The sequence below is a fragment of the Xenopus laevis genome, chromosome 2L (assembly GCF_017654675.1).
Source record: "Xenopus laevis strain J_2021 chromosome 2L, Xenopus_laevis_v10.1, whole genome shotgun sequence".
In the NCBI taxonomy this organism is placed as follows: Eukaryota; Metazoa; Chordata; class Amphibia; order Anura; family Pipidae; genus Xenopus; species Xenopus laevis.
The window spans coordinates 65,900,200-65,924,622 of NC_054373.1; the positions used below are offsets into that span (position 1 = coordinate 65,900,200).

The 24,423-nt window shown below is 38.5% G+C and overlaps 1 protein-coding gene across 2 annotated transcripts in view; it reads right to left on the minus strand.

The window, feature by feature from the left end:
• Positions 1 to 1,782: 1,782 nt before the first annotated feature.
• rassf5.L (Ras association domain family member 5 L homeolog) overlaps positions 1,783 to 24,423 on the minus strand; it is a 77,610-nt gene continuing 54,969 nt past the window's right edge. For both annotated transcript variants that reach the window (XM_041581970.1, XM_018246476.2), the window contains 4 exons: positions 16,605 to 16,703; positions 11,178 to 11,463; positions 3,974 to 4,089; positions 1,783 to 2,789 (listed from right to left, as the gene is read on the minus strand). In XM_041581970.1, coding sequence (XP_041437904.1) covers positions 2,637 to 2,789; positions 3,974 to 4,089; positions 11,178 to 11,463; positions 16,605 to 16,703 — 654 coding nt within the window. In that variant the 3' untranslated portion in view covers positions 1,783 to 2,636. The remainder of the gene's footprint in view (positions 2,790 to 3,973; positions 4,090 to 11,177; positions 11,464 to 16,604; positions 16,704 to 24,423) is intronic.

Here is a 24,423-nt window from a genome sequence, read left to right on the forward strand (position 1 = left end):
TTTCTAGACAACTCTATACGCCCAGTTTAAATGTTTAATGTGGAAGCCCTAACCCAACCACCCATGGATGTTGGTTACAACAGATGCCAGTCTCAAGGTGTAAGGTGAAGCTGGCCAGCTGATGTCCAAGGTGGCTGAAACTTAACTAAATAATTCCTCCTAATCAATATTACAATTCAGACCAATATTGTACATCTTATCCCACTGGATGAGCGTACTCAGAGGCCAGCCAATGAGGGTTCGTTGAACAGTGTGACTGCATATGTGCATATGTGAATCATCATGGAAGCACACACAGTTTAACAGCTCAGTGAGTGTGGTCTTATTCTGAAGGTTTTCTAAATGATAGTAGCAAGATGAGGTGTATTTAATGTCATCAAGGTACAACAGATTGACCATGCCCAAGTTAGAAGCCCTTCAGGCTAGTGTATTTGTTGTCCTCTAGGGGGGAGGGAATTCAGACAATCCTCTTGATCACATAATAGTCCAAAAGGCTGTGGCTTTCAGACCTGGTCTGCATGGCGGCAGATAAGCCAGTTCATCCTCCTCTACGAAAGGACTTGGTATTTCAGGGACCAGTTGTTCACCCACACATATCTCTGCTTGATTTAACAGTGTGGCTATAATCTTGGCAAAGGCAGGAACCCTGTTGGATGTAACACCATGCTTAAGAAACATGGGTCCATCAAGATATATGAAAGAGTGTAAAAAATCTTAATTTCATGGTTTGAGACCAATGTTAGGGACCCTCAGAACACAATATATATATATATATATATATATATATATATATATATAAATTATATTTTACTATAAATGTATCACATGTCCAGTAATAATTTTTTAGGGTCAGATTTATAAAAATTGTGGTTTTTGTTTCTTGCAGTTTTGTGAATAAAAGTTTTCCAAACTTATAATACAACAGTACCTTGTGATTGATCCCAACTAAGATATCATTAATCTGTATTGGAGGCAAAACAATCCTATCAGGTTAATTTAATCTTTATATTAGAATTCGATGTGGCTACTAGTTTCAACAGATTCACACTATATGGTGTATTGGTTTTATGTAACTTGTAGGGGAAATCTGGACTTTAAAGGTTGCAAGATTGACTAATGCCCAGGAAACCAGTAAATCTTGTGAGCTATAGTTCCTTGAACAAGCTAAATGGTTGAGCTAATTTATTATAAGAGGTCTGGGTTTTATTCCTGTTTAGTAGTATTTCATTGACTGTGACTTTCACTAGTTGGGCACAGGGTAGATATTTGGGGGCTCAGCATTATAGCCAAATTTGACTGCAAATTCTTATTTATAGGAATATCTCTGTATTCTATAGGAGATTGACTGTGACTACCAGGACTGTATTTTGGCCCACTAGTGCATGACCGTACCCGTCACCTCTGCTGACCGATTTAAAAGAAAGTTTCTGCGGCGTGGAACATGCTTTTTTTTTTTTTTTGCAAACATTTTATTTACCATAAAGGAAGAAATAAATAAATAAATAAAAAAAAAAAGAGAAGAAGAAAAAAAAGGGTTTGCTTGGTTTTACAATGCTTATATGCATTTTGTAGGATAGGGTAAAAATTCCAAATGATATGCTTAACCAAACTGTATGGGCAAATGAGTAGGCCTGCAAGAAATCCAGGTTTTGATTCATGATTTGTCGAAACCTCAGCATTAAACTTGCAAAATCATCATAATTAAAATGCAATAAATATCAAAACATTTAAAGCAAGATTTTTCATTGGAAAGCAGAAATATTGCAATCACAGACAGTTGGCTGGCAGATTTTAAACTTGTTTATTATTCTCTGAAGTAAATTTCTTTCACAAAGGAAAGACAAATCTATGATAAAACATTTCTAGACATCAGGTTGCAGTTTGGATATCATTTAAAAATCCAATGATATGCAGACAAGCTGAAAATATAAACTATACACAGTATGCAGAATTAAAATATATAGACAATGTATTCACAAACATTTGGAATCCACATTCTTGCATTTCTGTGATTACTACCTCCAAAGATATTTCCAATTGTACCCCTTGTTCCACATTCACTATTATTTGAACATTCTGTTTTGGTCCTAGCAACAGTTGGCTTGACACCAGTAGACCACTTGGCTTCGGTACACTTTAGTTAATAGCAAATATTTCTCCAGCACCTGTTTCTCTTCAGTGCAAGACAGTGACTTCACCTTGTGTAATAAATAAATAAATAGTATCACTTATTCAATGAGAAAACAACCCCAAGGCAGAACTACTTTGCTCATCCATGAAAATATGTATATGTATGGCTTTGCATCTTGTTTTCCTGACAAGGCAGCCTCTTGTAAATGCAGTATTGCAAGGTGAGACCTCATTTTGAACTCATCCTTCCAAGGGCAGAAAAATACATCATAAAAGCTGTGTCAAAGAGCAATTAGAGCCTGGATGTGTGTTCCATAGGCAGGTATCCTTGTAACAGGACCTAAAAGTGCAGGTTACTCTTTATTTTAATCAAGTGGTTGGATTTTAGACCTGTGTTTGAACTTTTGTAGAGGCAAAAGAATGCAACAATCATGGTAGGGGCAAAATCCCTCACATATCAGCTTTGAGTATCCTGCCCCTGTGAGCTTTTCTAAGGCCTTTGGTTTTTATAAATTTTTCCTCTTGGCTTCAGTAAGGGTGTCCTGCAGGTGCTGGCGGAAAGCAGCATATTTCTTGTGCACTTGCTGTACTTTGTCACGTTCTTCAATTGCAAGAATCAAAAGGAAATTTTGCAGCTCTGGAACTGTAAAGGCATCCCACTGAGAGAAATAATAAGGGCAACAGTATTAAATATTGCTAATGTCTAGATAAACTGAGAAAATACATTTTTAATTTTAATACTCCTGTATTGCATTTACAAGTCCAAATGATTGACCACACTGTGTCACCTAACACTGGTTGGGACCCTAGCATTGATAGGCCAAAAGTTTAGGGAACCTTTTGTATAGGGATACACCGAATCCAGGATTCGGCCAAGATTCGGCCTTTTTCAGCAGGATTCAGATTCGGCTGAATCCTTGTGCCTGGCCGAACTGAATCTGAATCCTAATTTGCATATGCAAATTGTGGGGAGGGCGGCATTTCACGTGACTTTTCTTTACAAAACAAGAAAGCAAACCAATTTTTTTTACTTTTTACTTTCCCGCCCCTAATTTGCATGTGCAAATTCGGATTCGGTTTGGTATTCGGCCGAATCTTCCAAGATGGATTCGGGGATTCTGCCGAATCCAAAATAGTGGATTCGGTGCATCTCTACTTTTGTATAGTCTGGTTCTAGAGACAGCAACACAGTATATCTTGCAATTTGATATGCTCGGGACTTGGTGCTTTCTGGATAAGGGATATTTCCATTAATTGGATCATACTTTAAGCCTACTGAAAAATTATTTAAATATTGCCAATAGGATTGTTATTTCATCAATAAGAATTAATTATATCTTAGTTTGGATGAAGTACAAGGCACTGTTTTATTATTATAGAATAAAAAGTAATCAATTTAAATTTTTGTCATTTTTTTATTAAAATGGAGCCTTGGGACATGGTCATCCACTAATTCAGAGCTTTCTGGATAATGGGTTTACAGATAATGGATATTATTCCTATGGATACTATCAAAGGATAGCCAAGTTGCACTGCTCTGACTGATTTGACCATAGACTGATATTCAAGGAAATGTACAGTACATCATGTATTTCTGCCAATGACCAAATAACATCAGTTTGGTTCAGTGAACAGCCAAGGCTTTAGCTCATCAACTTTGAATCACCAAAGATTGATCTGTCTGTGATCTTCTTAGGGGCCACATGCACAGATGATCTTGTCGTTTTGGCAGAAATCAACTAGACGGCATGAGAGATCAGTGGATATTGGTTCAGTATTAGATATTCTTCTGGATAGTAGTAATTTGTACAAATGTCTCACAGCATAGGCAGAAATGACTTACTTGCACCTCTCCTGTTTCATTTTCCTTCAGTACAAAGTTCAGTGCATCAGTTTCTGGTCCAGCCAAAAGGCGCAGGTATAATGGATGCTCTGTAAGTGCCAGTTTCTGAATTAAAACTAAAAATATAAAAGTAGAAATTAAAGCAACTAATATGATTGTTGTAATGCAACATAGCGTATGCATGTTTATTGCTTTTGCACAGTGATCACAATTAGATACCAATGCCAGGCAATGGTAGAACTACTATGGCACATATATTTTCCACAGCAAAGGGTGTAGCTATTTTTATGCCACTTAACTAGCACTCCAAAGATGTTTAAATTAGACTTAGGGGCAGATTCACTAATCGCCGAATTTGCACTAGTGTCCGCTTCGCTCACATCGCAACACTTTGCCAGGTGTAAATTCACCAGGACAACGCTAATTCACTAAATTCCGAAGTTGTATCCAGGGCACTGAACGATGGTGAAGTAGCGCTAGCATTACTGCAGCAAGCGTATCGAAGCTGCACTAGTGGTGGCTAATTTGCATATGGCAGGAAGTTAAAGGGGATCTATAGCAAAAACAAAATTCTTGAATGGATAGTGGAGGTGGAAATAATAAATTCTTCAAATATATTTCTTTAGCAGAAATGCTTACTTTTTTTGTAAAATGATATATTATGACATGCAATTAGGGAGCTTTCAGTTCACGCTACTGCTGAATGGGCATGGTTACTCACTAGCTATGATGTCAATTAGCAACTAGCAAAGTCCCACCCTCCTCCATGCTGCATAGCATCCTTACAGCAACTGTTACTCTGGAAGCTCCTTGTGAGAAAAGTAAGCCTGTCAGGTCTGCGCATTCTCCCAGTTGAATACAGTAAGTAGGGCAGGCAAAGTATGGAACACATAAGCAGAGTATGGCGCACACACAGGCAGAATAGGGCACACTCGAGCAGGGTAGGGCAAATACAGGCAGAGTAGGGCACACACAGGCAGAATAAGCATGTGGCATATAGGAACCCAAAATATTGCCACCCCATTTAAGCTATCAGTTCTGTACTTCTAGATACTGCAAAATCAACACATTTACATAATTTTGGGGGGGGGGCAAAGGTAGAAAAAAGTATGTTCACCCCATACAACCATATATTTTCGGAAAGTGTCTTTCTAATCCAAACCACCAAGCCGCAAACCTTTCCTAAATTTGGCGATTTTGGTGACATTTCCAAAAATCACCTCAAAATTTCCACCCTGCAGCATCTTATTTCCCACATACTTTTAGGTATCAAGATAAATCACCCCAAATATGAAAGCCTGGTCCTGGTCTGTCATTTAAGGTACTGCAAAACAATACATTTACATAGTTTGGGGGGGGGGGCAAAGGTAAAAACCATATATTACACATTCCCCCGAATCCAAATTGGGAATGCATGTCTTTCTACTCCAAAGCACCAAGCCCCAAACCTTTCCTAGATTTATAAATATTTTGCCGCCCTAGGCCCGGGCCTCTGCCACTATTCCGGGCCTGCCCCCCCCCCCCAAATGCTGTATTCTGGGCTCCCTGACAGACCCTTGGACTAAAGTGAAAAAGGAAAAAAGAACTCACCTTTACAATTGCACCTTCCATCCCATCATACAATCCCTCAGTGAATCACAATTAAAACATAACTTTTAATAAATAAATCAGATAAAATGAATCCAGGAAAACCATTAAAAACAGGTAAGGAACAGGGAGGCGAAAGGACTAGAAGTGAGTAGTAGCTGGTGTTTGGAATCTGCAAAGTAGGTCATAGACCTGCGTAATCGGCCTGTCATTAGTTACACTTTGCAGTAGGCTGGAGGTAATTAGAGGGTATAATAAAACTTCTAAATGGGTCTCAGTTAAGTTAATTACCAGTTAGGTATCCGCCCCTTCACCCGCTTTCAATACCTCCTGGTTATTTAAAGAGAGACGGCGAGTTCAGCAATAAATGTATGTAGAAACACCTCAAAATTTCATGCAATATTTTAAAAACTATACATTTTTTTAAATACATTATATCTAGACATTTTAATAACTTAATGCAATGATTCTTTTTACCAATTTTTAATTTTGTGATAGTTCCCCTTTAAAATTCAATGGACGTGTATGTTGCAGCAAATACATTACACTACACAAGCCCGGAAAACCTTAATAAAAGAAAATTGAGTTTTTATATTGCCCTACACATGAGCCCAGTGTGTAGTTTATGTGCCATATATTAGGAAATGTAGGGGGGAAGCTGGGTACCCCAGAAAAAATGTACGATCTTTTGCTGCCTATCACCCTGAAAAATGAAAAGTCGCCAGCGTTTTTGAGACTTAGAAAAATCTCCAACTATTTTTTGAGGAACTCCTATCTACTCTATTGCGCTTCGACTGGTCTGAGGTGGCGAAGGCAAGTCTGGCGCAAGAGTTAATGCTCAGTAAAATCCGCATCTTATGAATTTGTGTAGTTACATCCCTTCGCCAGAGCGCAACTTCACCAGGCATAAGGGAGCGAGTACCGCTAGAGTCTATCTCCTTCGCTAGCAAAGTTACGTCTGAGCCCGTTAGTAAATCGACAAAGTAACAAAGTGACATCACGCTGGCGAATTTTCGCTAACATTAGTCACTTCGCCCTTTAGTAAATCTGCCCCTTAGATGCATTCACAAAAGTCTTTGTATATGTGGGTGGATAGCATTGGGTATCATTTAGTCATTTCAAAGCCTCAGTTAAATACATGATTCTTGGCCAAATGACAGATTGTGCAGTCTATATGCTGACTCAGGGGCGTAACTATAGAGGAAGCAGACCCTGCGGCTGCAGGGGGGCCCAGGAGGTATAGGTGCCCCATGAGGCCCTAATTCATATACAATTTCAATAAATATTGGAGAAACAAGTCAACCTCTAAACATTTTGGGGGCCTGAAAAATAATTTGCTGTGGGGCCCAGTAATATCTAGTTACGCCACTGTGCTGACTTGTCCGTGTGGCAAAATTTATGTCGGCAAAACTAATCGGGCTCTTAAGAAAAGAGTTCTAGAACATGTGTCTAGAATTGACAACGCTCTCGAATGGATTAAATCAGGAAGAAAATTACCTCCAGTGAGTCGACATTTTTTGGAACAACATAATCATGTTAGCAGAGGTCTCCTAGCAACTGGGTTATCTAGAATATCCATGGGGATCAGAGGTGGGGACCTTGAATCGTCCCTTCTTGCTAAAGAAAGTGAATGGATTTTTAATATGAACGCTATGGGCCCCGATGGTCTGAACGAAAGTATCACTATGAATATCTTTATTTGAAGTATTTTGGTTTCAGAGAATCACAACCTATATCTTCATTTTGACAGTTCTCATCTGTGACTCTCATGATTCAGCTCATAATGTGGATATGATTCTATCAATAATATGATTAAAATTGACTTGTAGACGTGTGTAAATTAGTATCAGCTATATATGGCTATGAATCAAAGTGTGTAGCCACTTTCCCATTATTGGTTACATTCTAACTGAGTTTACTTAAATGGATAAAGTATACACCATGTTACTTATTCAAAGTAGATACTATGTAACTTATTCATCTCCCTCTAGTACTTTCTATTACATAATAAGATACTTAGTCCACTAACCAATCAAGGGATACGAGTATGGGGCCTAAGAATCAGTTATAATAGCTCCTCCCCACATCTCGGTATACTCCTGCTCATTGGCTCATTCAAATAGTAACGGACTTTGCGTGTCTATAAATAGACGCACTTCTCTGAAAAATCCATTTAGCCTCCTTTCTTAGCAGAGAGAAAGGAGGCTAAATGGATTTTTCACCTAGGAACCAGACAACCATTGGGTTTAAATTATGATTTTGATATCTCTTGCTTTATCTAACTATTATTTTATAAACAACCCCTGTTTTTTGTTTTTCATATTTATCTATATTATATTTGTGATTTTTGTAATGATACATATTCATATTTGAAGGATATTGTTATTTTCTTGTATAAAAAATTCAATAGTACATCCATTAGAACTACTATTTGTACTAGCTTTGCTTTTTAGATAATGAGCCACTAGGGGCAGCAATACACCCTTTTTTTGTAAATTGATTGTAATTCCGCCCATGTCATTTTCTATTGGCTCTCACTCCTTTAAATACTGTGTTTGTAACATGTACCAGTTAGCCTATGATTAAGTGTCCTGTGTGGACACGAAACGCGTCAGGCTTTTATTTTTTATACAAGATGTAATAAAACTTTTTGTACTACTTTATTAATACTTCGTGACTCCTGGATTCTATTTGATTTGATCATATTTTTGGGGTACCGGATTAGTGCCAGCTCTATTTTTTCGTGTCTTGCATGATTAGTAATTAATACAGATAATTACTACATGGAAGCACAGAAAACAGTGCAACTAGCATCATAATTGAATAATCAGCCCTGTAGCATCAGCTTATATTACAGCCCAATCTAATTTTCTGCTTGATAACATGCTTACTGGGTTTTTACCCAGTGTCCCGCCTGCCCAGTCCGACCCTGATTGGGACATGAGGTTTAAGGGAACTTTCTGTAATTATGATCACTATACCTTAAGTCTACTAAAACAGTTAAACATTAAATAAACCAAGTACCGTATATACTCGTGTATAAGCCGACCCGCGTATAAGCCGAGGTACCTAATTTTACCTATGAAACCCAGAAAAACGTATTGACTCGCGTATAAGCCTAGACACAACTCAGAAAAGTCTCAGAAATATCAAACAGTCGGTTTAATGTTAAAAATCAAGCCATGATGCTTAAAACATTAATTCATAAAAACAAGCACAAGTTTAAAAAAAAATGTAATTGATTGGCCAGGCAGCAGCTAGTCGTACCCATCTCATAACAAAGGGAACAAACATCCCAACAGATCCACTCAATAGCCACATATATAAATAAAATACAGGTGCTAAGAGCAGCAGTGATAGATAGATAGATGATAGATATGGGGCTAGCCAGGATAGTACAGTATGTAGTAGACAGTAGGAAGACAAAAAGTTAGGGGCCACAGGGAAACAGTAGAAGGCATGTTCCCCAGCGACTCTACCCCTAACCATACAGAGTGGCTGCTTCCCCCAGTTACCGTAAGTAGAAGGCGTCGTCAGGAGGTGTCAGGCCCCGTCATGTGTAGCGACAGGGGGTGCCGGCTTTACTTCTAGCCCCCAACCAACTCAACTGCACACACAACATTCCACCACCGGGCCCAAGGCGGCTTAGAGGGAGGCGGGGGAGCCATTTTTACTTCCCAACCATCTCTCCTGAAAGTTTTTTTTACACGCGATCGATGCCGGCTCCCCTGCACTGCGAGGGAGAATAAAGAGCGACTGCGCCAAGATAGAAGGAAAGCACCGAATGTAAAGCCTACCTGGCCGCAAGCAAATCCGGGCGTAAGGAAGGTCCAGCGTAGAAATTCAAATCCCGTAATATCGGATCCCTCACCTCCCTCTCCCATAGCGCATCAGGACTCTGTGACTGACGATCGCCGCCCGGAGCAGGTCCAGGAGCTCCGGGCGGCGCGTCCTTCCCTGCCGGCGTCGCTCCCAAAATGGCGGCGCCCATGGCCGCCACGTGGGTAGCGGCGCCGGCGCCTCTACCCACGTGGCGGCCATGGGCGCCGCCATTTTGGAAGGACGCCGGCAGGGAAGGACGCGCCGCCCGGAGCTCCTGGACCTGCTCCGGGCGGCGATCGTCAGTCACAGAGTCCTGATGCGCTATGGGAGAGGGAGGTGAGGGATCCGGTGAGGGATTGGCGTATGACCCGCGTATAAGCCGAGGTCGAGTTTTTCAGCACATTTTGGGTGCTGAAAAACTCGGCTTATACGCGAGTATATACGGTAAGATTGTTTTGCCACCAGATGTGATAACATATTGAATGCCCAGTTGTTGAGGCAATATATAACAGGCATGTGTGCAGCATTTTTGGTATATTAAATCCTGCAAAATGTCTGAAATTTGAATCCTAATTCACATCCTAATTCATATTGATATTATCTGTAATTAGCAAAATGTTTTGCAAAATGTTGTTTTCATTCATGCATAGTGATAAAGTAACTTGAATATAAAGGTTTTTATTCAGTTTGGTCCAGGAAAAAATCTTAAATTCAGTTAAATAGGGGGTGGTTCACCTTTAAGTTAACTTTTAGTGTGTAGAATGGTTAATTCTCAGCAAATTTAAATTGGCCTTTATTTTTTTAATAGTTTTTGAAGTATTTGGCTTCTTCTTTTGACTCTTTCCAGCTTTGAAATGGTCATCAACCCAAACTAAAAAACAAATGCTCTTTAAGGCTACATACTGTATGCATTGATATTGTTACTTTTAATTTTTAATCTTTTTATTCAGGCCCTTTTTATCATTCATATTCCAGTCTCTTATTCAAATCAATGCGTGGTTATTATGCTCTTTTGACCCTAGCAAGCAGATTACTCATTGATCAATCTCCCCTTCTCATCTTTTCCAGGCATGTGCTATTTCTGCTAAATCAGCTTTACTATTCCTTGCTTTCTGCAGCTCAATATTCAAGTCAGCTGCTAAACATTTTAATACCATTGGCAATTATTCAATTGTGGTGTGTGTGCAATATGTGCTATCGCTATTAAGTTAATCTGTCAAGTTTTCTACTTGCATGACTGAAGGGTTGGTATGTCCATTTTATTGCCACATCTGGCTCAGTCCTGACTAGGAGATTCCTGTGTCTTTAAACTTGTCTTAATTAATCAACTGCCCACCCTCATCCATGTAACCCCCTTGATGAATATCAGGGCATTCACTTAAGGGGAAGCATGGCTGGGGTGAGCATGGCAGGAAAGCTATGGCAGATTTAACAATGTGAAGTCCAGCAGGAATTTTAAGTACAACAGACAGAGTTGGACAGCAGTTGGGTCAGCAGTTGCATTGGAAACTCCCAGCAAACATTGGACATCCTAGCCAGACATCACTGCTCATCATTATTTATGTAAACAAGATAAGCCTGGATATACAATTTAGCTAGGTTTAATTTGAATGGTTGGAAACCTCAGGCGACTTTGGAAATTGAAGCGCCACGATTTGGGCCTTCTCATAGTTTACCCTTTATGTGGATGAACATAATATATAACAAGTGAAATTCTAGTTTGTTGTAGGCCCAATATATTTGGCTATATTTGCCTCTTAAACCTCTGGTTTTTGCAAGCAACCACCATTCTTACCTTGCCCATCTCTGTGCATGTGTTTGAAGAGTGCAAATTTCTGGGGATCATCCACCACCTGGAATTTTAACAGCAGCCCCCTAATAACCTCGCTGGTTGTTGTCACACTACTGATGTGCAGTTGTTTCACAGCATCCAATGGTACATAAAAAGGTGTCTGATTATTTGCTGGCTTGTTTTGGGTCAACTCTTTTAAAGTCTCGGGGGGAGTTTGTATATTTGGTTTGTTGGCACGTCGGAGCTTCAGATGCACTTTAATGAATCCTGTGAATGACCCATCATCTGCCTGACAATGGCAAGAAAAAATATAGCTGTGAAAACTAGCTTGATTAATTATTTCATACAGTCTTGAACCCATTTCAATATTTACCATACTATATCATGGAAACTTATACAACTAATGCTATAAGTGGGTGTAAAGAATTTAGCACTTACTGAACCCAGGAGTAAAATTCCACCACTATTAATACTGGGAGTATTGGGACTGACACTCTCTGTAACCATGCATATGTAAAAAGAAATAAATGACATGTACAGTTGTGTCCAACCCCATAAAATGCACAGAAACATGCAAATCCATGATGAGTACACCTTACAATCAATTTTATTATGCCTACAAGAAAATGGCCTTATTTCCACATTCATAACCTATGAATTGGAACCCAAAAAATGAAAATGTCTTCTACAATAAACAATAATTATTAAAACATGGGGACTAACAAAGACAGGTTCTAAATAACATCACTGCAGTTATCCATATCAGACCTTTGCTTTAATTTTCTAACTGGTGGTAGACTGATCTAAATTAATTACTTTCATTGATTTCAGCAAATGCATTTGCACAATATACCATTTATGTGTTGGATCACAAAGCTCATTCTTAGTATTTATCTGAATCCCTGATGTAAAGTCTTGACCAAAACACACAAACAGAAGGATTTGGTTGCAGAGTTTATTTAACAAGACATAAAGCTGTCAGCTCTGCTCCACATGGTTGTCTCAAACAATAGTGCCTAGGATACTCTCTGGTCTGCTATAGAAGGTGCCTTCTAATGTCAGCAGCGTTTCATAGAATGGACAGAACAGCATTGGACTGGAGTGTGGGAGGCCCACCAGTGATTCCGCCACAGGGGACCCCTCCTCCAGGCCCCCCTGCCTGGGCTGTAACCCCCCTACAGGCCCCCCGCCTTAGTCATACTGGTCCTGTAGTTGCAGCTGCGATCAGGATGGGGGCGGGATCAGGGGGCAATGCGGGAACGGGTCTGAGTCGGCAGGTCCCATGAGGCCCGGGGCCCAGCAGGTTTTTACCCGGTGTCCCACCAGCCCAGTCCAACCTTGAACAAACATTTCCTGACAGGGCTGCTGTTAAATAGTTTAAAAGACATAGGACATAATAGTTTAAAAGACAAGGAAAAAAATAATTTACTGGATAGTGCTAGTAAATGCAACTACTTGTTCTCCTTTAAAAAAGAAAAAAAACAGTAGGGGGAAATGCTAAGAGAGCTATAATGTTCAGAGAAAAAAACGTAGCGATTGGATTCACTTGGTGGTGCCAAAATGTTAAAGGGATTCTGTCATGATATTTATAGTGTCGTTTTTATTTCTAAATGACACCGTTTACACTGCAAATAATTCCCTCTACAATATAAAATTGAATTCCTGAACCAGCAAAGGTATTTCTTTTTTAGTTGTAATATTGGTGTGTAGGCAGCCATCGCAGGTCTTTTTGTCTCGTCATATGTTTTCAGAAAGAGCCAGCACTTTAGGATGGAACGGCTCTCTGGCAGGCTGTTGTTTCTTCTACTCAATGTAACTGAATGTGTTGCAGTGGGGCCTGGATTTTTATTGAGTACTGTTCTTAGATCTACCAGGGAGCTGTTATCTTTTGTTAGGGTTGAGCTGCTATCTGGTTACATTTCAAATTGTTATGTTGTTAGGCTGCTGGGGTGGGGGGTGATATCACTCCAACTTGCAGTACAGCAGTAAAGAGTGACTGAAGTTTATAAGTCACATGACTGGAGACAGGTGGGAAACTGACAACATGTTTAGCCCATTTCAAAATTAAATATAAAAAAATCTGTTTGCAGCACTATTAACTGATGCATTTTGAAAAAAAAACTTTTTTCCCTTTAAGCCCTTTCTTATCCTTTAAGAAGCATTTCTATTAATACCCCTCTTTTATTTGTCATTGTATCATACAGGTATAGGATATTTCATCCAGCATGCTCGGAACCTGGGGTTTTGCAAATAAGGGATCTTTCTGTAATTTGGATTACCATATATTAAGATTGCCAAAATGTATTTAAACATGAAATAAACCCAATAGGATTATTTTGACACCAATAAGGATTAATGCAGGTTAGTTAGGATCACTTAGGATCAATTAAGAAGTCCTGTTGTAATGACCACTGCCATTCATCCAGACCAGTCTGGCTTCATGCCTAACAAGTCTACCACCATAAACCTGAGAAGGTTATACACCAACCTCCAAATGAAGCATGATAACCCTGATTCACGTATCATAGTGTCACTTGATTCTGCTAAGGCTTTTGATACTATAGACTAGCCCTTTTTATGGGAAACCCTAACCTTATTTGAATTCAGACCAAAATTCATATCTTGGATCAAACTACTATATGCAGATCCAAGTGCCCAGGTCAGAGTCAATAATTCCACCTCCTCATCCTTTAAATTGCACAGGGGAACTAAACAGGGCTGCTTATTATCCCCTTTACTCTTTGCTCTTGCTATAGAGCCTCTAGCCATATTAATTCGGCACTCCAATAACATACAGGGACTTCGCCATAAAACATGTGATGAGCGTATTGCGTTATATGCAGACAATATTCTGTTATTTCTTGCAGACCCAGGACCCTCCCTCCAAAACGCTTTGGCAATTATACTAGAATATGGGACATACTCAGGACTAAAAGTCAATTGGGGAAAATCCTCCATCTTACCAATCGACCATATTCCCTCAAGAATTTTTAAAAAAAACTCCAAATATTAAACTATTGTGGGCTGACCAAATTAAAGGGATACTGTCATGGGAAGAAAAAAACAATTTCAAAATGAATCAGTTAATAGTGCTGCTCCAGCAGAATTCTGCGCTGAAATCCATTTCTCAAAAGAGCAAACAGATTTTTTTTATATTCAGTTTTGAAATCTGACATGGGGCTAGACATATTGTCAATTTCCCAGCTGCCCCAAGTCATGTGACTTGTGCTCTGATAAACTTCAATCACTCTTTACTGCTGTACTGCAAGTTGGAGTGATATCACCCCCTCCCTTCCCCCCCCTCCCCAGCAGCCAAACAAAAGAACAATGGGAAGGTAACCAGATAGCAGCTCCCTAACACAAGATAACAGCTGCCTGGTAGATCTAAGAACAACACTCAGTAGTAAAAACCCATGTCTCACTGAGACACATTCAGTTACATTGAGGAAAAACAGCAGCCTGCCAAAAAGCAGGCACAAGTCACATGACCAGGGGCAGCTGGGAAATTGACAAAATGTCTAGCCCCATGTCAGATTTCAAAATTGAATATAAAAAAAACCTGTTTGTTCTTTTGAGAAATGAATTTCAGTGCAGAATTCTGCTGGAGTAGCATTATTGATGAGTTTTGAAAAAAACATGTTTTCCGATGACAGGATCCCTTTAAGTATTTGGGAATTACTATTACTACCAAAGACAGCAGCTTTGTTGATGACAATCTAAACCCATTGCTACATAAATTCACCTCAACAACAACCTCCTGGGCTTTTTATTAAAATTAACTTATTTAAAATGATCTTCCTACCCAAATTCTTGTATTTGTTCTGTAATTTTCCTTCTAAAATTTTCCTTCTAAAATACCAATAAAGTCAACCGTACCTTGAGTTCATATATATGGGCTGATAAGCAACCCAAAATCCCTTACAGCCTCAATATAAGATGGGGGTCTGGGCCTCCCCAATTTATGTTTCTACTACTTGGCAGCTCAACTATCCCACTTGACTGGCACGTGCCCAAACCAGAAGACCCCAATATTTTATTTCATTCCCTTATTTTAGGCTCTATTGAGTCCCTTAGCCTGTGTCCTATGAGGAAATTAAAAGACTCTAACTCGCTGCCTCCAGTGTTAAGGGTTCCATATGAGCCATGGCAAGCTGCCATGTAGCGTATAAAGCAACTGCAACCTCACTTGTTATCTCCACATACTCCATTATGGGGTAATTCACATTTGCCCACTTCTGTTACCTTTCTGACTTTATTTATTGGCCTAAACTCGTGATTAAAACACTAGGAGATATTCTGCAGCAGGGAACCCTTCCTACTTTTCAGCAGCTACAACAAAAGGTCCTACCGAAGCAATTGGACCCCTTTAGATATACACAAATAAGGCACACATTTAAAGCACAATTCTGCTCATATCAGATAACTTTCCATAACTTTGAAGTTGAGGGTATAGAACAGAGGATCATCGGAAACTAGTTACAAAATTGTATAGAACTCTGCAGAAATTGTTGCCATCCCCATTTGATCAAGCCTGCCGTAAATGGCAATCAATCTTGCCTGAATTGTCTGATGACATATGGGAAGAAGCCACAGACACATCATACAACTTTCTTATCTCAACCAGAGATAGACTAGTACATTTTAAAATCCTTCATCTCTACTATTTTAACCCTATAAGATTACATAGGATTTTTCTAAACAATACTCCCTCATGCCCCAGGTGTCAATCTCCCGCTGCGGATTTTTTGCATGTAATATGGTCCTGTCCACACAATGTAAAATTCTGGCAGAAGGTTGTGAAATGCCTCAGTATTAATTTGGCGTTGCCTCTGGTCATCTCTCCAGAAGCTTGTCTGCTAGGAGTGGTGGGTGACCTGGTTCCACAAGCCCATGTCAGAATAATGTATTGTACTCTTTTATTCTATGCTAAAAAAGCCATTGTTTCTGGCTTGACACTGGCTTGACACTGGCTTCAAACAAAACCCCCACTATTTACCTACTGGCTGAACTTAGTTAATCGTGTATTGCCACTTATAAAGCTTACATATGAAGCATGGGGTTCTCCAGCTAAATTTGACAGGATATGGGAGAGTTGGCTTGAGGTTTACCCGATTTCTACAACTATATAGATCTATGATGTATGTATTGCTCCAATGTGTACATATGAGTAATATCACGTATGAGCCTATTTCTAAGTAAGTGTAGACTGTATATGCTTAACTGAAAACTGTAATGCTGTGATTGGCCAACTGTTAAATAAAATAAAAACTTTAAAAAAAAGAAGTCCTGTTGTATTATTATAGAAAATGGTAATCATTTTAAAAATTAGATTTTTTTTTTGTGACGGGCTTGTCTTAATTTGCAGCTTTTTGGAAAATAAATTTTTGAATAAGGAATACCTGTATTACATTATTTATTATAATTACTTACCAGTTTCATAATCAAGCCATTCTGAACCATTGTGTTGAAGGTCTCTATTTTCTGTTTTAGATCTTGAACAGTGGGTTTTGTTTCTTCCTTTGGTGCATCCTATAACAATGTGTGAAGTGAAAAAGCAAAATGTTAAAATAGGAGAAGTTCTTTCCATAGATGACTGCTGAACTTGAGGCTAAACTTATAGTGGGTGACAAACCTGTAGCTATTAATATGGCGCAATTATAAGGTGACCATATACTGCCCATGGACTGAACAGACAGATATGATCACTTTTCTATTGTTCTGTCTGTGCATCAGTAGATGAAATTCACTGTAATCAACAAACTGACCAAAATCCATGTACATACAGTAGATATTGGTCCTCATCATCCAACCATACAAAAAATTGTGCTAAAGCTTGTTTTAGTACAATATTATTCATGTATCATTACAAGCTTGGGTATTTTCCAGTTGCAGACATGTCAACTTTCAGAATCCACTGTCTTTAAGCCTCATCTCCCGTCATCAGCCATAAAAGCCCAGTCACCTGGTTTAGTATAACATAATAATTTAAGCTGTCTGAAGTTTTCTACCAACATTTATTATAAATACATTTTCATCAGTGTTTTGCAATAGAAGCTTTTACATATATTGGTCAGATATTGTTTCAGGAAAAAAATTACTTGAAATGTTTCATAAGAAAGACATGTTACAGGGCAACCCTTTTGAAATAAAAAAATAACAAAAGTGGTATAAAGGTGATAGCAAGCTTTCAGAACATTTTAGTTCCTTTTTCAAGCTGATGACCAGAGATAAAGGATCTTAAAATGTACTAGTCTATCTCTGGTTGAGATAAGAAAGTTGTATTATGTGTCTGTGGCTTCTTCCCATATGTCATCAGACAATTCAGGCAAGATTGATTGCCATTTGCGGCGGGCTTGGTCAAATGGGGATGGCAACAATTTCTGCAGAGCTCAATATAATTTTGTAACTAGTTTCCGATGATCCTCTGTTCTGAGTATACCCTCAACTTCAAAGTTATGGTAAGTTATCTGATATGAGCAGAATTGTGCTTTAAATGCGTGCCTTATTTGTGTATATCTAAAGGGGTCCAATTGCTTCGGTAGGACCTTTTGTTGTAGCTGCTGAAAAGTAGGAAAGGTTCCCTGCTGCAGAATATCTCCTAGTGTTTTAATCATGAGTTTAGGCCAATAAATAAAGTCAGAAAGGTAATCAGCTTGAAAAAGGAACTAAAATGTTCTGAAAGCTTGATATGATTATATTAGTATCACCTTTATACCACTTTTGTTATTTTTTTATTTCAGAAGGGTTGCCCTGTAATATTTTGACTGGCTTACACGGTACAGCAACTTTACCTGCAATAAGAAAGACAGCAATACGTAATCTGGAATTAGATGAGCATTATATAAACGTATTACTTTCTGTTTTCCGAACTTCCTAACATATCATCATTGACAAAAATGCCAAAAAAGAGTCTAGTGTTGCACCATCCATATAAAGTAAATAAAGTGTAATAGAAGAAAAGAAAAAAATAATGAATATAATTCATGCATGAAAAATTATACAACTCTCAAAAAATGAATTGGTGCATTAGAAACAGCCGCATTTATATGTAGGCCCCCAAGGGCCTGTGCCTAGGGTGGCGCCTTTTTTTTTGCGCTGCCCTCGGGGTGCCTATTTTATTTTATTTTTTTAGAACCCTCCGCTTTATTTTTCTTAGGAAATCCGGTGAAGGAGCTGAGGGAGTGAGGGATAGGGGGGCCGAGGAAGAATGCAGAAGTCACTTCTGCTGAATATGTCGAGTGACTTCAGTATGCACAACGCATGACGTCAGTGCGCCGGCATTTAGTGTGTGTTTTTAACCCTATGAATTTTGCCTGATTAATTTTAACCAATTAATTAAATTTTTTAAGTTTTAAATTGTTTCAGCCCATGATTGTTGTTGAATATGAACTATTTAGGTGATGATTGAAATGAATTAACACAGGGCATTTTATTCATATTTATTCAATGAATATGAAATTTTGGTCACATGATTGACATATATACAGCTGACACAAATTAATTTTGCTGTATGTAATGCACCAATGCATTTTTTGAGAGTTCTATAATTTTTCATGCATGAATTATATTCATTTTTTTTCCTTTTATTTACTTTATATGAATGATGTGACACTAATAACTCTTCTTTTTCTTGCATAATTCAATAACTATAAAAACTTAGCAAACAGGTAAAATAATGAAATCATTTTTGTGGGTGAAATGAAAGGCAGGACTTAGTAGGAGGGGTGAAATCACCTTCAGCAAGGAGAATCAATTTGAGCGGAACTGTGGCATTATTATATTTGTAGGACATCCCCAGTGATTGCAGCGATGACAGTGTACAAATGGTCCAAACACCCAGGGGCTTCAAGATATGTTGAGCTGGTATTGTACAAATCTAATAGAGTTTTATTGATCAAGATTAAATATTGTAAAGTGAGATGTGTGATTTTGTAGTTTGAGTATTTTTATTGAATTGAGGAAGGAATATTATTTTCCTCTTTGCATATTATTGGTACAAGTCTCCCTAGGGTTTTGTTATTGATTCTTGTGGATTCAGAGAACTGAAACTAGGTTTCACTATGAAAGTGACTTCTAAAGACACATGGTTTTCTGACCATTTATATAAATGATTGAAAATCCTGACAGCATATAACATTCTAAAATAACGGCTAATCTATAACATTCAGTTTCCTTCATATTCATCCTTCTACAAATCCCAGTGCTCACAAGTAGCTTTTGGCTCTAGGAGAATCTATACAGTTGTTGTTCAGGCAGCAGAGGCAATGTGAAACGTACATATTTGTAGTTAGCAGTGACTTGGAGATCAGCCATAATTTTATATAAATTTGCTCACATTTAGTGGTGTGTTTTAAACTGCATCTTTGGGAGAAACGTAGAAGCAGTCCCATAGAAGTGTTGCTGCACTTCCTCCCAGCAAACAGGAAGTTACTAGAGAGAACTTTAACCAATACTCTCAAATCAACAAACGACAAAAGCAGCAAAAAAGGAATCAACCACTTTTTTTCTTATCACTTTAACAAAACCCTGATGTTAATTGACTTCAAAATGTAAAATCTAAATTGATTTTGATTAGTTTAAAACACTCTGCAAACTTTCCATTAACTGATTAACTAAAAGCTGTCATACACTTAATATAGAATGTGGTCCCCGTTTTGCAATTTAAAAAAGAGGCTTTTAAATGGATTCTTTCTCTATGAAGAAGGTTTCTCAAATGAAAAATCTCCTGCATAGGAAGCCCTCTGTCTTGGTACAGGGCTAGTGTAGTGTCCTGTCAGTAGGGCTGCCACTGGCTAATATTTAACCAGCCTGGCCAGTAAAAATGATGCTTGATGTCCAGCAGGGCCAAAACTAGGGGTAGGTAGAATAGGCACATGCAAAGGTGCAATGGTTGAGGGGGCTAGGAAAACAACTCTTCGGTCACCTACACCTCATCCGACCCTTGTCCTTCCACAGGCTACTTGTTGTTTAACTCCAGTAACGTAACTAAGGAGGGGCGGGCCCGGGTGCAGGCCGTACAGTCGGCTTGGTCGGCCAGCTTGACCTGGCACTACATCATCCCAAACACAGTGTATTGAAAGCTCCTGACCCTCCCTGTATGCCAGTACATTGCATACTGGTGTAGTCTGAAGTGTGATAATGAAAAGCCTCTCACAATAAGGCATACTGCAAAAATGTGCAATGTACCACTACAGCATCTACAGTCAGAAATCTTCATCTTCAATTGAAGAGACACCTCTGACTGTAGATGCTGCTTACACAAGAATTTTAAAAAAGGTAAATTACAAAAGTGCTCAGGAGAACACATCCTAGATATTTCATTTAAATGTATAAAACTTTATGACCATAAATGAGCTTCAGGCTTGGCCCTCCATTTCACTGCTCCAAAAGTTCTCCCTCTGAAGAAGATCACCTGATGCTTGGGTGATTGACAAGTCCATCTTTTTAGTAACTAATGATCCTCACATTACAGAGTATGTTATGGCACTGATGTTCCATACAAGACATTGGTTTGTTATTCATGTGTTTATTTCATAGTGGGAGCTTTTAATTCACGTTATACATTATCTGTGCAGTTTTTGTTAATACAGTAAATTTAGATCAATGGATAAGGGAATCTGCATGTTAAGGGGTGTTGTGGTACAATACCTTGAACTCTGAAAGTATACCAGAAGAATGCCAGAATAAAAAATGTATCATTGTATTGAAAGATGTTTATATTTGCAGTAAACTTTTCAGGACTAAACTGGCCTAATCTATGGCCAAGATAAGGATTACCTTTGGAATTCCTCCTAGAATTAAGTCAGGTATCTAAAGATAGCCATACACAGGCCAATAAATGCTGCCAACAGACCAAGTTGGCAGCTTATCGGCCCATGTGTAGGGCCTTACGATGGGCTTTCCCGACCGATCAGATGTCGATCGGGCAGGATTAAAAATCCAGTTGGATCGTGGCCACATCTATTCGTGGATGCGGTCCCGCGATCCGACCGGACATGTTAGCTACATTATGATCCGATTGTTGGACCCTAGGGATCATCCTCTTTCCTCCTATAGTTACTAGTTTGAGGGAATTCCTGAACATATTAAGGCTGATGATAAGAAAAGTTGTAATAGGTCTGTAATACACTAAAAGAATACCATATAACGTTTCTTATCATCAGCCTTAATATGTTCAGGAATTTAGTCAAAATTTATTTAATTTCTGCTTAAAAAATGCTTTGCTCAAAACGCAGCTCTATTGGAAGGCATGGGTCATTGCTTCCTAAGATACCACTTTAGTCCTGTACTCTTGATAATGGAATGGAGTAGCCCACCGGCATAATTAGAATATACCAAAATCATTTTAGACACCCCCCAAAACCCTTAACTTTAGAAAGGACAGTGCTTTTTCAATCAGTGCCATACTTGACCCCATATACTGTTTGTCCCCCCTCCCTATTAGTTAACTCTGCTTCCTTTATATTTAAATTCCTGTAATAACCTGTCTTTTCTGCACTTCAACGTGTAGATGAAGGGTGCTGGGAGTCCAGCAGGAAGTAAAAGCTATATGTTCTTGCTTAACTGAAATCTTTAAAGAAACAATAAATAGTAAATAATTCTTAAAAGTTAGTGATCTAGATGTGACTTCAGCAATGTATATGCAAATGCTTTAATTCTTGGGAGAAATTACAACACAGAAGGTAGAAAGTCCTTTAGATTCTGATTGGGAAAATTCGTATCATGGCTGATTACTTCCTGTTGTTAAAAAAGCCATAGAACAAATTAATTTGGAATTAAAGTTCTCATTACAGAATTTATGTCTTCTCCCAGCAGTTTCCTAACACCAAATACAGTGGTGTGAAAAACTATTTGCCCCCTTCCTGATTTCTTATTCTTTTGCATGTTTGTCACACAAAATGTTTCTGATCATCAAACACATTTAACTATTAGTCAAAGATAACACAAGTAAACACAAAATGCAGTTTTTAAATGAGGGTTTTTATTATTTAGGGAGAAAAGAAATCCAAACCTGTGTGAAAAAGTAATTGCCCCCTGAACCTAATAACTGGTTGGGCCACCCTTAGCAGCAATAACTGCAATCAAGCATTTGCGCTAACTTGCAACGAGTCTTTTACAGCGCTCTGGAGGAATTTTGGCCCACTCATCTTTTCAGAATTGTTGTAATTCAGCTTTATTTGAGGGTTTTCTAGCATGAACCGCCTTTTTAAGGTCATGCCACAACATCTCAATAGGATTCAGGTCAGGACTTTGACTAGTCCACTCCAAAGTCTTCATTTTGTTTTTCTTCAGCCATTCAGAGGTGGATTTGCTGGTGTGTTTTGGGTCATTGTCCTGCTGCAGCACCCAAGATCGCTTCAGCTTGAGTTGACGAACAGATGGCTGGACATTCTCCTTCAGGATTTTTTGGTAGACAGTAGAATTCATGGTTCCATCTATCACAGCAAGTCTTCTAGGTCCTGAAGCAGCAAAACAACCCCAGACCATCACACTACCACCACCATATTTTACTGTTGGTATGATGTTCTTTTTCTGAAATGCTGTGTTACTTTTACGCCAGATGTAACGGGACGCGCACCTTCCAAAAAGTTCAACTTTTGTCTCGTCGGTCCACAAGGTATTTTCCCAAAAGTCTTGGCAATCATTGAGATGTTTTTTAGCAAAATTGAGACGAGCCTTAATGTTCTTTTTGCTTAAAAGTGGTTTGCGCCTTGGAAATCTGCCATGCAGGCCGTTTTTGCCCAGTCTCTTTCTTATGGTGGAGTCGTGAACACTGACCTTAATTGAGGCAAGTGAGGCCTGCAGTTCTTTAGATGTTGTCCTGGGGTCTTTTGTGGCCTCTCGGATGAGTTGTCTCTGCGCTCTTGGGGTAATTTTGGTCGGCCGGCCACTCCTGGGAAGGTTCACCACTGTTCCATGTTTTTGCCATTTGTGGATAATGGCTCTCACTGTGGTTCGCTGGAGTCCCAAAGCTTTAGAAATGGCTTTATAACCTTTGAAATTGAACTCAGGTGTGATAAACCACAGTTAAGTTATTTTTTAACAAGGGGGGCAATCACTTTTTCACACAGGCCCATGTAGATTTGGAGTTTTTTTTCTCCCTTAATAACGTAAACCTTCATTTAAAAACTGCATTTTGTGTTCAATTATGTTATCTTTGACTAATAGTTAACGGTTTTTGATGAGCAGAAACATTTAAGTGTGACAAACATGCAAAAGAATAAGAAATCAGGAAGGGGGCAAATAGTTTTTCACACCACTGTAGGTCCTTCTAAAAGGATATATTCATCTACAATGTTCTCTGTTTTATTTATTTTTTTATATTTGTCATTAGGGCTGTACAGTTTTTTCATACTATACATACCCATATTTTATTAAAAAAATAAATATTTTAGAGCAGCTATTGCTTTGTTTCCTTTGTTCAATGTGCTTTCTACTTGCTTCTAAGTGCTCAGAATTTTGCAGTGGTGTGAACACATAGGATTTGAAAGCATGTTAGAGTTTTCAAAAACTTTGCAAAAACTTTGGACAGTCACTTTTATACTTGCACAAAGAAATGTAACCACATATTTCATAATTTAAAGAAGGCAAGAATGTTAAGCACAAGCTCCATGGCTTAAATGAATGTTCAAACAGGGGTATACTGCTGCTAAGGGATTACTTTAAAGAGAGTTGGTGTATATGGAAAACAATTAATACAATGTGGACACAGAACAGCCTCATACCTTCTTTGCTTTCTTCCAAGTGAAACATAATAGGTTCCATGCGCCTGTCTCCGTGCAGTGTAATATTTACGTAATGCCTTGCCTATGTATACAGGACATTTAGTTGTTTCTATACTATAAAGAAAAAAACATTACCTGGATATTTACATTCATAATCCCTACAAAGAAACCCCACAAAAAATACCATTGACACTCATGAGATTGTTTCCCTGGCTTTTACGACAATCCAAGTCAATGTTATCTGAATATACCATGAAAATGTATCCTAAAAAATCACTACTAGAGCATTTATAATGCTGCAAATCGGGAATTTTAAATTCTGGCCAAATTTGTGTAAAGGGAAGGTTATAACACTTACTTAGTAACCACTCACATGTTCATTACTACCTTTAAAATGTCACAAATAGGACAGAAGGGATTACCATAATTTTCAATATCCATTTCTTAAAAAGATGATTTAAAAGTGCATTTACAAACACAGAACCAGAGAGTTTTAAAGATTAAGCGATCAAGCAAGTGAAATG